The following is a 16196-nucleotide window of genomic DNA, read 5'->3' on the forward strand; positions in this document are numbered from 1 at the left end:
AACGTTTAGGCACTCTTCTCTTCCATTCCTCATACGTACAAACAAAGAGAATTGAATTTAAACATTGAAATCAAAGAAACACCTAAACATTCCAACAACTCAAACTTGAATTGTATGAACGTTTAGGCACTCTTCTCTTCCTCGTTGTTGTAGCACAAGGTCTAAGGATAGTTTGATGGTGTGAATGGTTTGGGGAGTGGTAGTGTGGAATGGAGTGAGGATTGATGGAAATGGAAAGATGGTTTTTGGATTCTAAGGGAGACTCACGGCTAAGAGAGAAAGGGATGTGTTTGTGGTGTGTTGTGTATGAAATGAGATGTCCATGAATGAATGAATGCAAGGGTATTTATAGGAGTAGTGGAGGGAACATATGGCTATGTCATTTGTAGGTGAAGTAGGTGGATGTTGTAGGTGAAGTAGGTGGATGTTGTAGGTGAAGTGGGTGGATGTTGTAGGTGAAGTGGATGTTGTAGGTGAAGTGGGTGGATGTTGTAGGTGAAGTGGGTGGATGTTGTAGGTGAAGTGGATGTTGTAGGTGAAGTGGGTGGATGTTGTAGGTGAAGTGGATGTTGTAGGTGAAGTGGGTGGATGTTGTAGGTGAAGTAGGTGGATGTTGTAGGTGAAGTGGATGTTGTAGGTGAAGTGGGTGGATGTTATGTTAAGTAATAAGTGATAAGTGATATGATATGTGGTTATGATATGATAAGTGGTTAAGTGGTGATGATAAGTGATAAGTGATTAAGTGATATGATATGTGGTGATGATAAGTGATAAGTGCATGTGGGTTAACTAATGAAGGAAATGCATGTGCAATGACAATGTGTTAGAATGGATGTGTGTTATGCATGGCATGATTGGGATTAGGAAAGGTTTAAATGTCCTAAAACTAAAGAGAACAAGGTTCCAACACTTTGGCTCCAATTAGGTCTTCAATTTCGTCCAATACTTTGGCTTCAAGCATAAGCTATCCGTCCTTAGCCCAAAAGTGCTCCAAAAGTCTCCAAAATGCATCTTTTTGCTCCTTTAGCCCTTTGGACCTACAAACACACGAAAATAGCTTAAAGTACTAAAATAACTAAAGAAACATAACGTAAATGTACGAGAACAAGCCATTTAAGTCGCATAAATATGCTCCTATCAAGACTCCACACCAAGCCCAGCGTCAGCCCCACGATCTTGCTCTCCAACATGTACCAGCGGCCCGATATGATCACCCCCGGCGTCGACGGCCAGGGCCAGCCCATCGACCCCCGCCAGATGCAGCGGCACTTCGAGGTTTCCCTCGCCCTTCTTCTTCATCGTGTCGAAAATCGGAAATCCTTTTGCCGTACTTGCTTTAATTTGATGTTGGTTTATGCTGTACGAATCATGATTCAACAGAAACCGCTTTGATTTTGTGTTGTTTTTATTGGTAGGGTTGTTTGATTTATCATGGATTTATGTGTTGTTTCTGTGGATTAGGGTTTATTGTTATGTGGATTCCCAGTTTGTGAAATTTTCAGAATTGGTGTGATTAAAAAGTGCATCTTTAATATTTTATCATCTTTAAACATTTAGGGATTAATTTAAACTGTGAGTTGTTAATTATACGATCTTAAACCGCCGAATGCTTGCTTTATACGAAGGCTTTGAAATAGTTGAAAACCTTATGAGAGTGTTTGTGCAAATCCTTTTGTATTCTGTATAGCTTATAAGAGTGTATGGGACTTTGCAGGAGTTTTATGAGGATCTATTTCTGGAGTTGAGCAAGTATGGCGACATTGAAAGTCTGAATGTCTGCGACAACCTAGCCGACCACATGGTATGTTATATTCAACGGAGAGTTAAGCTCTTGTTCGGTTTTCCTTGTTTATGTTTTTCGTTCAACAGAAAGATTATTGATATTTGATTCGACTGGGAAATTTATTCATTTGGGCAGGTGGGCAATGTGTATGTTCAGTTTAGGGAGGAAGAACATGCTGCAAATGCGCTTCGGAACCTGAGTGGAAGATTTTATGCTGGTTAGTTTTTCTCTGTATCTTTCATCTTTAGAATTTGGTCTCAACTCTCAAGGTTTCTACTGGTTATGGTTTGTATTCTATGTAGGCCTACAATTTATCATATGCTGAACTTCTGGCCCTTGGTAAATCACTTGCAGGTCGTCCTATCATTGTTGACTATTCACCGGTGACAGACTTCCGTGAAGCCACCTGCAGGCAATATGAGGAGAATACATGCAACCGTGGTGGATACTGCAATTTTATGCACCTGAAAAGGATTGGCAGGTAAGTTTTCTTGTTATTTTTTTGTAATTGCAGAATGTACTGATAACCTAATATTATTTTTACTTTGTTAAAATGTCAGGGAATTGAGGCGTGAATTATTTGGGAGCTATAAGAGAAGGCATAGTCGCAGTCGAAGCAGGAGTCGCAGCCCTTACCGGCATCGTAGCTATGAAGAGCGCTCTCATGGTAGCCAGGGTCATAGTAGAAGGTATGATGATGAGGATCGCTATCCTGAAAGCTGGAGCCGGAGGAACAAGACTGTAAGCCCCGGTCGAAGGAAAGGACGCAGTAGAAGTAGAAGCCCTGGAAGAAGAAGAAACCACAGTCCGATTAGAGAAGGAAGTGAAGAGAGACGGGCAAAGATTGAGCAGTGGAACAGGGAAAGAGAACAGGATGAAAATGCTAGTAAGGTCAACACTGACCGAAGTAACACTAATGGGCATGAACCAATGGAACAACAGTACAATGGCCATGAGGAACGGCAACAATAGCAGCTTCCAGATAAATGAGGGTATGACTACTGAGATTATACGGCTGTATTCTGGTTTTTGCACACGAACACACACACACACACACACACTCTCTCTCTCTCTCTCTCTCTCTCTCTCTCTCTCTCTCTCTCCCCCACACCCACACACTCGTCAATATATATTATACATGCTCAATCACGAAAGAAATTTATGTTTCAACAAGAAGCATACGTTCAATAAATATAGCTTACAGCACATTTTCCACTTTGCAGGTGGTGTGCAGGTTCATTCTGTGGTATGGAATTGAAATAACTTTGCATTTTTTATCATTCATATTGTGTGACTGTGTGCTCTCTGCATGATATGCCTCAATACATTCCTCCCTACTGCCCTAGATCTCTATTCTTAGATTGAACCATTCACTTCAAACAGTGTTCCTTCATCAGTTTGTCCTTTGTAGAAACCAATTAGGGTAAACCCTAGTTAAGCATTCCTAACAATACTACATTTATGTTTGGACGAAGAAATTTAAGATTACTAAAGAATTTTAAAATGACTGAAATTGAAATGACAGGATTTTATTTTCTAGAATTTGTAAATTTTCTTGTTTGGTTATCCTAAAAGAACAATGGAATTGAATACTGAATTTGTTATTTTTAAACTCTCAATCATAGAAATTGGGAAATGACACCTATTTACATGAAATTTAAACTTGGGAATTGAATGTCCCAAATTCCAAGTTTTTTTTTTTTTTCTTTCTTTCCACGTAGAAATTTTAAATTTCTATATTTATGAATCCAAACAAGGAAAATGGTGCATGTCAACTTATAAATTCTGATTTTTATCCAAATTCCAAGTTTATTTTCCTCATTCAAATATAGTGTTAGTCTTCAAATAGGAAATTCTTTAGAGGCTTGATTATTTGAAGCACAAATAATCAAAAGTTTATCACAAAAAGTAAATTAGATTTGGAAATCTGTAAAGAAAATAATATAACGCTTAGTTCGTAGTAGTATAATATTGTAGCATAGCCATCCCCCTCAGCTAAGAATTTCTGTTTGGGAAGTAGGGGCGGATCGCAGTCACTCTTGCATCTCTGTATGAAATAGGCCCCGTATATCTTTCTTGTTCAATTAGGACGGAAAAAGGTTTTATTTTGTTCTTATTTATGTTCATGAAAGCATTCCCTAGTTGATGTGTTGCAAACGTGTGAAACTTGTTTGCTTGTTTTGCATGCATCACAATTTCAGTCAGGATCTGTGACTACAACAAATCAAGAGTAGTGAATGATCGAATATCATGGTTCAGTCTTGGGTTTTGTTTCCTTCTCTCTTTGTAGCTTAATATCTTTTTCTGTTTCAATTTACGAGAAAAAAAGTCGAGATCTTACGTTCTTTACTAGTTTTGCAGGTTCAGGTTTCCCTGCTTCTATGGTGCATACCTTTTTCTTTTCATTGCAGCTTACCATGGAATTTGTGTACAGGTTTGCTGGTGCAGTGTTTCAGGATTCAGGCGAATGTAGTGGTTATTCGACGTTTGAGGTTTCATTTCGGGAGTACGAAAGTGCCTTTGAATTCCATGGCTCGAACAACTGTTGTAGGTTGTTTACAGTTTGTAATTGTAGTAGTCTAATTATGGTGCAGGTTGCGTGTGGCAACCAAATTCTCTTATGTTGTTGAACGAGTTGGTTGATATATTTGAGATTTCAAGGATTATTATTTGATGTTTTTAGTGGGAATGATCATATTAAGAAGTTATTCGGTTTCTGTTATTATTTATTTGTATATAATTATTTTGGTTAATTTTAAAGCATTAAGTTTTCTTCTTTTATTGGAAATCTTAATCCCTATCAGCCAAATTTAACCCTAAATTTTCTAGGCTAAAAAGAGAGACAAACAGTTGTCGAGCCATGGTTATTCACTCATTTTGAATCCAAAATGACTATGCGATGCAATACAAAAAAATTGCCTCTGACCAACTTCACTTTATTTACAAAATTTAAGACACAGGTAATTGGATTATAGTGCGATTAAAATCAAATTAGACTTTGGGATTCATGAGGAATATCCAATACAAGAGACTAAAACATAGGTCCAATTCAAGATATTAACTATAAATAACAAGCCGCGTATTTCAAAAACCTCGAGGACAACCACTACGCCCAAAACATTTCACACATCACCCTCTCTACTCTGAATTATCAAAATAATTAACATATCATAGGCGTGCAACGCTTCCGCACGTCCCTCTCATTCTACTTAGCGCCGTGCTTGGCCTTGTTGTGAGACGAAAGAGCGCCATCAGAGTTGAATGACCTGCAACAAGCAACACAACACATAAAAACCAGCAGCAAAATACAGTCCAACGCCAATAGTAGCGAAAATAAACTGTTATAGCCTTCACATACTTGCTGCATGTTTTGCAAGAGTGATCACCGCCAGCAGAATTGGGTGTTTGTGGAGTCTTTCCGCCCTTCTTTGCAGGGTGTGGTGTTGCAGTGTGGGCACCCTTCTTTCCATCTGTAACAGATGCAACAACTTTAACAAGTCCATAAAACCAAGCACCAAGTAGAGGGAAATTATCTTGCTTCTTGTTTTCTGAATCAAACTAGAAATTTATATTGCATGTTGTGCAGTTTCCTGAATCGTTATGCATTTACATCACATGTCGTCCATAAAACATGCAAGAAACATTCCTAATACGACCACTAACGCTAGAAAACAGAAAGAATCATTGCAGTGATATTACACTAAAAATGCTTCTTTGTGTGTGAGAAAAAGGAAAAGTACCAGTCTTCTGTGGAGTAACTTGCTTTGCCTTCTTAGCAGAGACGGGAGTTTTTGGGGCAGACTCATTGGGCCTTTTCTTGGAGTCCTGCATAAATAATCAAATTATGAACAATTAGAACTCACAGAAAAAATAAAACTTAAAAAACTAAAAGCGAAAAACACACTAACAAGAACCATATGAATTCATTTGATTACCTTCTTAGGCGTTGGGGTGTCCTCTTCTTTCTCACTGTCCTCATCATCTTCATCACTACTATCAGCTCCAAGCATGTCCTACAATACGAAACGCAAATTTTGAAAGTGATTATTAGATACAAGCTAGAAACTGGTAATCTAAAAGCTAAATCCAATGTTAACATTTGACCCAAGAACCTCCAACAACAAACAAGTTGAAACACAACCCACGAACAAATCTTCAGGACCAAAGAGGAAAAAAATAAAACTCAAACTAATCTTAGACATTGGTTAAAACCAGAACATTTGAAATAAGTTAACTTGTGTGCAAATAGTTCATAATCTGTAGTTTTTTGGTATAATTCATAACACTTTTCATTTCATACTTATAAAGGAATAGCCATATTCTTAAGAAACCCCTTTGGTTACCTCATCAGAACTTTCATCATCATCATCAGAATCATCTTCATCTGAGTCATCAGAATCATCCTCATCCTTAATTGGCTCTTCAATCTTAACCTTCTGCTTTCCAGAAGATTCTGGTTTGACAGCTTTAGTCTTGGGTGGAGCTGGCTTTGCTTCAACAATGTTACCTGTGCACAATCGAAAAACTGGTTAGAATGAACTGAACTTTCCCACGCATTCCCGCGCAACAAAATAAAAAAGAGAAGTCCAAGTGCAGCATTTACCATTGCCAGTAAAATTCAGTGGGAGATCCTCTTCTGATTCACTATCAAAATCTACAAGGAAAATTGTAACCACATCAGCTGACATTGAATAATACATTAACGATAAACACAAAACAGAGAAGTAAAATATAATAGAACTTACCAGATTGGTCCTCGTCGGATTCAGTGGCAGCAGAAACAGCAAGTAGTCAAGGAACACATGGAGAGACCAAATATTGCAACATTCATCAACACTAAATTACAAAATCAGCATTATAATAGTTCCATGCAATACAAAACCCCAGTTCATGAAAACTTGTTTCCCCCCAATGATAACTAGCATGGAGGAAAAAAACATAATAATGAACTCATACAATTTTGATCCCCAAAAGCAATAGATAGAATTGCTGCATGTTTTGCATGCATTTCTACAAAAGACAACTGAACAAAAACTTCATAAAACTACAGTAAACTAAATTTTGAGAACACAATGTAAAACCAGAAAGTACTATAAGCCAATTAACATATTCCCAAATTTAAGGTGCACACCCAACCCAATCCAACGATACTACACCCGCTGATGAAAAGAAATATTCAACAACCCAATTAAAGGTCATCCAAAGAAAGTACCAACCAGCTGAAAAAAAATAGCAATAGGAAACAACTGACTGAGAACCGCTTTTAACATGAGACTCCACCTTATCATAACAAGATTAACGCATTAAGAAAGAAAGTTTAAATATCATGCTCCAACAATCAATTTAGCATAAACACAAACAACTGAAAGGATATTTTGCAATGTAAGTTTTATAACCACAAAAGTGGACACTCCCGCTTTTCAAGTTGTGAGAGAGCTCGAATTCTTTGTCAAAGACCAAGTCAAAGGGAATCTGAGGCATTTTATCAGATGAGAGATTTGCCAAAACAAGCTTCTGGTCTCCGACCTTGACATGGATAACACACTGATCACCTCCCTTCTTTAACTCGCCCAGAGTTGCCTAGCGAACAAGAAACTATTAAGAAACTTGCGAACGCATGCCATGTACAGTGATTCAAAACAAAAATTAGTGGACAAATCAATTAACCTGTGACAAGTGGATAACATAGCTTTCCGCTGGCACTACCTTTACAGGCTCTCCAGCCTTAACTTCAACACCTAAACCAACGAAAACGGAATCGTTATTCAGAGTACAACAATAATTAATAGCATAATATCTGCAAAGACAAAATATCCAGGTACATTTCATTACATAACCACAAAAAGCATATTAATCACCACTGTCCTTTTAAATCCACATTGTCTACAAAAACCCGAATAGGAAACGATGCAGGATACCATTTTAAGAGACCGTAAACCCGAAACGCTCATGGAAATCATCAAGTCAAATAATTACACCGATTTCTGAACACAAGAATTTTAGCAATCACAACAATCTCAATCGCAGAATCACATTCATAAAAGTTATCGGTAACGGAATGCAGAGCAAAATAAAAACACAACCCGTAAGCCAAAAATTTTCAAACTATCGAACACAGAAAGCAAGTTTTCTCAGAGCAGACGAGCAGAGCACACAAATCATAAGAGTAGGAAACCCTAGACAATGAATTCATGCGAGACGAAGAATAGAAAGAGATATAGATAGAGACGAATTACCCCAAAACTCCATTGAAGAACTGTGAGAAAGTGAGAGAGAAGGGGGGCTAGGGTTTTTGAGAGTGCGCGACTGGAGAGGCGGAAGATGGAGGGTTTAAGGGGCGTTTTATAAGCGAATTGCCGCCAGGTTTCGTGCTAGGGTTTTTGAAGACTTACTTGTCAATCGCAGTGTGGGGATGGGCCTGGGCTTTAGTTTAAAGCGGGGCCGAGGCCCAGATCAGAACGAATGATTTCAAAGAAAACTTCCCGTTGGACGCATTTCTTTCTTGTTGAATAAATAAACCTAATCAAGGTTACAATTAAATAAGATCTAATTACCGACTTGCCAGATTTTAAAAGATGTTATGTGCCTCTGATAGGATATTAATCCGAATTATAATACAAAGGAGATAGATTTTCAAATGAGAAATTTTATATGAATCCAATCTGAATTATATTAATCTGGTTATCATTTTTACACAACGAAAAATTATAATTCTTAATATCTTAAACAGCCTTTCGGATAAGAATCTCCTCTTCCTTCCTTCTTAGTAATCAAAGCAAACTTGAAGAAGATAACCGTAAGACCAATTTGTTATGTTCAAAATTGTAAGTTTATAATACTCATCCCAAAACCATACAATCAAAGTTTTAATTATTGGATTTAGAAGATATTATGAGTGGAGGTAGACGACATGGATTTGCTCTTCGAGGGTATGGTTTTGTTAACTTACCCCTAATATCCAATAAATAATCCCCAATTGGAGGATTTGGAGAAACATCATCACCCTCATTTTTATTTGATTGTGTCACACGTATGTATAGATACTCAACCATTGATGTTGTGTTAATAGTTTCCAAAGTTTAAAATTACTTGAAGGAGATAACAGTCGTCGACGATCTTGAGGAGATATTTTGCGCTCACTTGGGTTCGTTTTGCAAGAAATTATAGAGGGTATAGTGGTGTGCTAGGTTTTGGCTTATTCGTTGTAGACGTAAAAACAACAATGATTACTCTTTTTTATTTTCTTATCAATATCGCAAAATACCAGTTCCTAATTAAATTCTAAAATAAAACAATTTAATTTAAAAAAAAATCCAAACTACACATAATAAAAAATTACAAATAAATGATAAACACTAAGAGGTAAAAGAGTAAAATTTAATTGAAAAAAAAGAATCTAAACTAAACATAAATAAAATTACAAATAAATAATAAAGAATACGATGTAAAGAGCAAGATGCTATTTCTTATTTAATTATGGGCAAACTTGGAAGTTGAATTGAAATATTTTTTTTTTTTTTAGTTGGTGTAGAAAATAAAATAATTTGATCCAAATAAAATTTCCGTTTTCAAAATCATGTTCAAAGCTGGACATTAATGAAGAGATTCTCAATCATTCAACTAGATTTCAAACATATATCTCTAATACTTTCAAATGATTCCAAATCTCACATTTCTTTTCATTTTGTGATCCTCGATCCTGTTTATGTCATGATGTGATTTAGTTTTCTTCATCATTCATTGCAAAGAAAACAATCTCACACTTAATCTGCAACCATTTTTTTCGAATAGTATTTAAATTATCTAAATATTGAGAATAAAAGCAACTTGATTGAATTTGAAGAAATTACGAACTCATTAATATGCATTGAACAGTAAAACTAATTAATAAGTTGAACACACAAGGTTTTTTTATTTGGAAAAAATGATATTATCTACACTAAGGGGAAGGAGTAGGCGTAGTCTCACAATGAGTTAACAATAATGTGGCTCAAATTCGCCTTTGGCGAGAATTGAACCTAAGACCTCTCACTTACAAGTGAACAGAAATACCGCTATACTGTAGTACTAAGTGGCAACACACATTTAGTTGGCTTCTTTGTAATTCTCATGTCTTCATTATTGGTAAGCTCATTACCTATCAGACTTATCTTTGGGCTTTCCGTCATCTCGCTTTTCCCCTTCCCTTGCTTCTCATGGACTCCCAGTATTGGCCTTGATCAAGGAGCTCTTCAATATGGTCCCTCAATGTTCGGCAATTCCGAGTAGTATGACTTGTGCACTGGAAGGAGCAAATACTCGTTTGGCTACTTCTTGGCCAGGTGTTCAGGTACGTAGGGGCTTCAGCCGTTTGAGAAAAAGCTTGTCCCTGATGTTGTGAAGGATGTTGTTGACTGTAATGTTCAGGTTTGTATACTACCTTGACTTTGGTGAAGCTGTCTTATCCCTTCAACCCCCACCTATCGTTCCGACGGAGAGAGAAATGTAATTTTTATATCTATGATCGCACAACCAATTATTCATGATTGACTAGATCATTGATGAAAACAAAATATCCAAATACCCAGGGGATTCCTTAGATATGATGGAAAATGGATGTTGTTCTATCGTTGATAAGAGGTCTCTCTATAAATAATTCGAATCATTGTTTGAAAAGGGGAAGGAGTCCTCAACTTGTATGGACAGAGAGAGATTTAGTCAATGACATACTGAGAGCTCTTAGAATATGTCACCCTTAGGGCTTTCTATTTGATTGTATCAAACTTGTCTATCAATCGTATAGACATTTGAGACTTATGCTAAATTCTCTTCCTATTATATATATGGGTGATACTATTCACATTTTTTTTTACCTTCTACACACCTTTTGTTATTTATGTCATTTGATCATCTTTAATTCATTTGATCAGATAACTGAAAAATAAATTGTAAATAACACCACCCTATACGCATCTGTCAATCATTAGACACGTTTCGCACATCATCTTGAATATTTTGTAATTTTGATACACATTTTGCACATCAACTTGAATATTTTGTAATTTAGTGCACTCACATAGGAGGCCACTGAATAAATAAGGAGGGCTAAAGTCAGTGACCAAAATACCTTTTTGTTTTGCTAACAAGGAACACTACCCACCTACATATACACAAGCTGCCACATGCATTTTTGCAAAAATAATTAACATCTTAATTAATTTTGCCAAAACTAATTAATCCCAATTACAACAAGAAATCCATGAACTTAAGCCACGCAAACCCAGTTCGTGAAACTTTCTCCGCCTCTTTCAAACACGAAGCGGACGACGCCGTCGCTCCTCCGCCGCCGCCACCGGCCCCGCCCACCGCTATTGCGTTTGGGCATAGAAAAAAGTTCCTGGATCCCAACTCCATCAGCTTCTTCTCCCTATCCAAACCTGGCCCAACAAAAAATTATCGCAGTCAGTACGCGCTGGACACGTGTCAATCAATTATATACGAAGTTAAATGGTGGCCGTTGATTTTATAAAGCGAAAAGGCAATAAGCGCTTACTTTCTAAGCTGAACTGCGAGTAATGGAGGTCGAATAACGACGGCTCAACGGAAGGCAAGATTGGACGGCGACCTTCCTTGCCGTACTGCCGCACGGCCGCCGCGACCAAATCTCCGACCTTTGATTCCGGCGACATCACAACATGTACGGCCCCGACGCTCCCCTGGATCGTAACGTTAAGGAGCAGCTTCGTCAGCTTCGGCCGTAATTCCGTCGACGACACCGTTGTTCCGACTGCGTTCCTGAACGACGCCATGTCCGGCACCGTTTTGGGCCTCCGAAGCTGTGGCGGCGGTGCCGCATCCGTGAACTGGCCGTGGAACGATGACGATCGAACAGAGAGCGGTCTCGGCCTGCGGTTCTTCTCTTCCGGCTGCCCCCTTCGGCTAGAAATCTTCGGGCTCGGCATTTTCCGTAAATAACTAATACAGGCGATGACAAAAACGGAAATAACTACTTTTGTGGCGTTTCGTTTTGAGCGGGTGGAGTGGTTCCGGTTACCTCAAGCGGCGGTATCGGAAGAACCTGGGGCGAGGGAAGCCGAGAGCAGGGGAAGAGCTTCGGCTCTCAAGTTTCCGGCAGCCGACAGCAATCATAACCTGCTTGGTATAACCGTAATAACCATAAATCCGACGAGGGCAAAAGCGAGAATATAATGGAAGGGTGGAGAGGGCTCAACAAGGCTTTACGATCGATCGAGAAACCAGCCCCCGCCCTCGTATGGGTTTTATACCCGCAACGAGATAAGGGGTAGCCTAGAAATTAACACGAATTTTCCTAGTGTGGTGACCGGGTACTGGCTATTGCCCGTTAAATAGAGGGAGCGTCGTTTTGTTTGTTTTTTCAGTATTTCGGGGATTTCTCTCGAGTGTTGAATTCTTTTGTGATGGAAAAAAATATCGAGTTAGCAATTTGATTAAATTTTACATAGCGTATTTTTGGTGTTTTATATACCGAAATTTCGACTATAATTATATATAATTAGGGTTACGATTGTTTTTCTATCAGTTATTTGGGTTGAACATAGTTTAGTAACTTTTTAGATGCACATTTTCTCTTCGGCACCTCACAGTTTATTGTTATTTTCCGTGCTAGCTTTATAAAATTTTATACAAAAAATATGAAGTGTTAGAAAATTCAAGAAGAGTCTCACTCTGTAACTTTCTAAAATATACCCAAAGTCTGACTCGGAATTTGAAAATTTTAAAGGGGTCTCAATCTCATAATGCGGCAACTTTGCTTATATTCTTGCTTTGTGTCAATGAAATAAAATAAGAATTTGAAATTAGTTTTCTTCTTTTATTGCCTTTAATTTCTTAACATATTATTTATCTCATCCACTAATTTACTTTTGAACTATTATAAATTAATAATTTGATGCTATTGCATTTAATTTTAGGAGTCTTAACAAAACACTTCCGGTACTGTTCACTTTTAACGAAAAACCACATTTATACATTTCCCTGGTACTATTCACTATACCTTTAAAAATGGCTTTTCATTAAATGGGAAGTTTTTTTTTTTACTTTTCGTTAGTTTTCCTTTTAATTTTTTGGTCTAGAAAAGTTACAAATATCTCTACTAATTAATAAAACACTCATTATCAACCAAAATCCTATGAAATTACCAGTTTAACCCTCTAATTAAAACAGAACATGAATAAGAAATATGGGGCATAAATATAATTTCACACAACCAAATTTTGTTGTTTTTCTTAAAGTCTCACCTACATGTAATCCTAACACATCTCTAATTAAAAAAATAAAAAATAAAAAAAAACTTCCCACTCTCACATTCTCTATCACTCTCTTCCTCTATCCTTCTATTTCAAAAACAAAAATAAAAAATTTTCTCACACACTTTGTGTGTGCCCATCTGCTAGTATTATTTATAATTGTTGCGTTCTTGAAATGTGGTTCTTCTTTTTTTCTTTAACAAATGATATTATCTACATTAAGGAAGAGGGGGTGAGTTTAGCCTCACTGTGGGCTAGCAACGTTTTGCTGCTATATGTGCGCATCATTCAGTCAAACCATCTCAGCCCTGGTTAATTGACTCTGGTGCCACTTCCCACATCACCAATGATGTAGCCAATATTTCTTCTCCTACTCCCTACACTGGAAAGGACAAAGTCTACATTGGCGATGGTAAAGGATTGTCTATTCATCATATTGGTTCATCATCTCTGCACACTCCACATAATTCCTTTAAACTGAGCAATGTTTTACATGTTCCTTTCATGAAACACAATCTCTTGTCTGCTTATCAGTTTCTTAAGGATAATAACTGTTCATTGACTCTTGACCCTTATGGATCCACTGTCAAGGATCGCATTTCGGGGAAGATGCTTTTGCACGGCCCTGTTAGGGATGGTTTCTATCCTCTCCAAGGTTCCACCAATCTCCATCAATCTCCCTCAGCTCTTCTTAGCATCAAAGCACCTGTCACACTATGGCACAAGCGTCTTGGACATCCTTCCTCCTCCATTTTCAGAAGGGTTATATCTACTAATAATCTTGCACTACAAGGCAAGAAGAGTGTTGATTTTTTCTGCTCAGATTGTGCACTTGCTAAGAACCACAAGCTTCCTTTTGGAGTGGCTTCTTCATCAACAACTCAAAGTCTCCAACTTCTGCATTGTGATCTATGGGGACCTGCCTCTGTTACATCTAATAGTGGTTTCCAGCATTACCTACTTCTTGTTGATGACTTTAGCAAATATAGTTGGTTTTTTCCATTGAAGTCCAAATCTGATGTATTTTCTACATTTGTTACTTTCAAAAGCTATGTAGAAAACTTCAGTGGCAATAAAATCAAGATTCTGCGCTCAGATTCAAGGGGTGAATTCACCAGTCACTCCCTTGCTTCTTTTCTTCGTGCACATGGTATATTACATCAATTTAGTTGTCCACGTACTCCTGAACAAAATGGTTGTGCAGAGAGGAAGCATCGCTATCTTGTTGAGATAACTCGAACATTACTTGTTGCCTCTCATGTTCCTCAAGTGTTTTAGGTTGAAGCCTTCTCCACTGCCATATATCTTATTAATAGGCTTCCTATTTCTGGTCTTACAAAGTCTCCTTCGGAACTTCTCTTTAATCAATACCCAGATTACTCTAAACTAAAAGTTTTTGGTTGTCAATGTTATCCCTGGCTTAAGCCTTACATTCCCAGCAAACTGGATGCTAAAAGCAAAAGTTGTATGTTTTTGGGATATAGTCTACAACATAAAGGCTATAGGTGTCTTGATCCTGTGACAAATAGGATCTACATATCTCGCCATGTTGTCTTTGATGAACACTCTTATCCATTCAAGTCCCTACTGAGTCACAGTTCTAATTCAGAGACTTCATCTCCAGCATATTCTCTATCCTTGGATCTTCACTTCCGCAAATATGTCTCAAGTTCTCCTACAACTAGTACCTCTTCAGAATCACCATGTCCTTCTGCACCTACTCTTATTCCTCAAATCTCACCTCTACCTGAAGTTTCTTCATGCACTTAGTCAGTGGATCATTCTCCCAGTTCTTCCAGTTCTGTCTCTCTCAGTAATTCTTCTCTAGTGCCTATTCTGCCAAGTCATCCACCAATTTCTGAGAATACACATCCTATGATTACAAGATCTAAGGCTGGAATATACAAGTCTTGAGCTTATTCAGCAACCAAACATCCACTTCCTGTTGATCTTGACTTTGTTTCTAGTACTTATTTGCAAGCATCAAAGCATGCTCACTGGAGAGCTGCCATGGAAGTTGAATATAATGCTTTAATCTCCACAGGAACTTGGTCTCTTGTTCCTCCTCATCCTTCTCAGAATGTAGTTGGTTGTAAATGGGTTTTCCACGTCAAGAAAAATCCTGATGGCACTCTTGACAAAACAAAGCTCGCTTGGTGGCAAAGGGATTTCATCAGCAAGAATGAGTTAACTTTCAAGAAACCTTCAGTCCTGTTGCTAAACCCGTTACCATTTGAATTCTTTTTACACTTGTTGTCCAATATAATTGGTTCTTGAATCAATTAAACATTAGCAATGCCTTTCTTCATGGAGACTTAAAGGATGATGTTTACATGCAACAACCCCCAGGTTTTATTGATTCCAACTCTTCCCATTTTGTTTGCAAGCTGAAGAAATCCTTATATGGTCTTAAACAAGCTCATCGAGCTTGGTTTGATAAATTGTTTCAAGCCCTTCATACCCTTGGGTTTCACCAATCCTAATATGATGCTTCTTTGTTTGTCCTTCATGGACCTCAGTTAGTCATTGTTCTTGTTTATGTAGATGCTATTCTAGTTACTGGCCCCAATTCTCAACTCTGTCAATAATTTATCCAACAACTCAGCACTCAGTTTCCAGTGAAAGATCTTGGTCCTTTACACTATTTCTTGGGATTGGAAGTTCACAGATCTCCCAATGGCCTCTTTCTCCATCAGACCAAATACTTACTTGATCTCCTCAAGAAAACAAATATGGAAGGTGCCAAACCTTGTTGCACTCCTCTTGGGTCTCAGAAGCTGGACCACAGTGGGCCTCTCTTATCCAATCCCACTGAATATCATTCTATAGTTGGTGGATTACAATATCTCACTTGGACTCGAACGGATCTTGCATTTGCTGTTAATCAGATATGTCAGTTTATGCATGCTTCAAGAGAACAACACATTCAAGCAGCAAAAAGGGTTCTCAGATTTCTTAAAGGTTTTATTTCTCATGGTTTATGGTTTACTAAAGGTCCTATCGCTCTTTCAACTTACTCTGATGCTGATTGGGCTGGCTGCACATTTGACAGGCGGTCCACCAGTGGATATTGTGTTTTTCTTGGCTCTAATCTCATCAGTTGGAGTGCAAAGAAACAAAGCACTGTTGCTCGTTCTTCTACATAA

At 37.8% G+C, this 16196-nt stretch overlaps 3 protein-coding genes across 4 annotated transcripts; 1 reads left to right on the forward strand and 2 right to left on the reverse strand.

Moving 5' to 3' along the window:
• Positions 1–1143: 1143 nt before the first annotated feature.
• LOC137716110 (splicing factor U2af small subunit B-like) lies at positions 1144–4491 on the forward strand. 2 transcript variants are annotated; one of them, XM_068455505.1, is made up of 7 exons: positions 1144–1275; positions 1715–1801; positions 1919–2000; positions 2138–2264; positions 2344–2775; positions 3007–3029; positions 4218–4491. In XM_068455505.1, the coding sequence occupies exons 1-5, from the start codon at positions 1189–1191 to the stop codon at positions 2753–2755; spliced, it is 795 nt and encodes a 264-aa protein (XP_068311606.1). In that variant the 5' UTR covers positions 1144–1188; the 3' UTR covers positions 2756–2775; positions 3007–3029; positions 4218–4491. The 2 variants fall into 2 exon arrangements, with proteins under 2 accessions (XP_068311606.1, XP_068311607.1); XM_068455506.1 differs by lacking the exon at positions 3007–3029.
• Positions 4492–4763: 272 nt separating this feature from the next.
• On the reverse strand, positions 4764–8118 carry LOC137716112 (histone deacetylase HDT1). The gene is made up of 10 exons (XM_068455507.1): positions 8020–8118; positions 7451–7521; positions 7158–7363; positions 6529–6551; positions 6387–6437; positions 6127–6290; positions 5719–5796; positions 5524–5608; positions 5142–5253; positions 4764–5049 (listed from the first exon to the last, which is right to left on the reverse strand). The coding sequence occupies exons 1-10, from the start codon at positions 8030–8032 to the stop codon at positions 4989–4991; spliced, it is 864 nt and encodes a 287-aa protein (XP_068311608.1). The 5' UTR covers positions 8033–8118; the 3' UTR covers positions 4764–4988.
• Positions 8119–10763: 2645 nt separating this feature from the next.
• Positions 10764–11860, reverse strand: LOC137715515 (uncharacterized protein At4g22758-like). Its single transcript, XM_068454864.1, has 2 exons — positions 11316–11860; positions 10764–11199 (listed from the first exon to the last, which is right to left on the reverse strand). The coding sequence occupies exons 1-2, from the start codon at positions 11722–11724 to the stop codon at positions 11006–11008; spliced, it is 603 nt and encodes a 200-aa protein (XP_068310965.1). The 5' UTR covers positions 11725–11860; the 3' UTR covers positions 10764–11005.
• Between the last annotated feature and the right edge of the window lie 4336 nt (positions 11861–16196).

Source organism: Pyrus communis, chromosome 14, assembly GCF_963583255.1.
Source record: "Pyrus communis chromosome 14, drPyrComm1.1, whole genome shotgun sequence".
NCBI lineage: Eukaryota > Viridiplantae > Streptophyta > Magnoliopsida > Rosales > Rosaceae > Pyrus > Pyrus communis.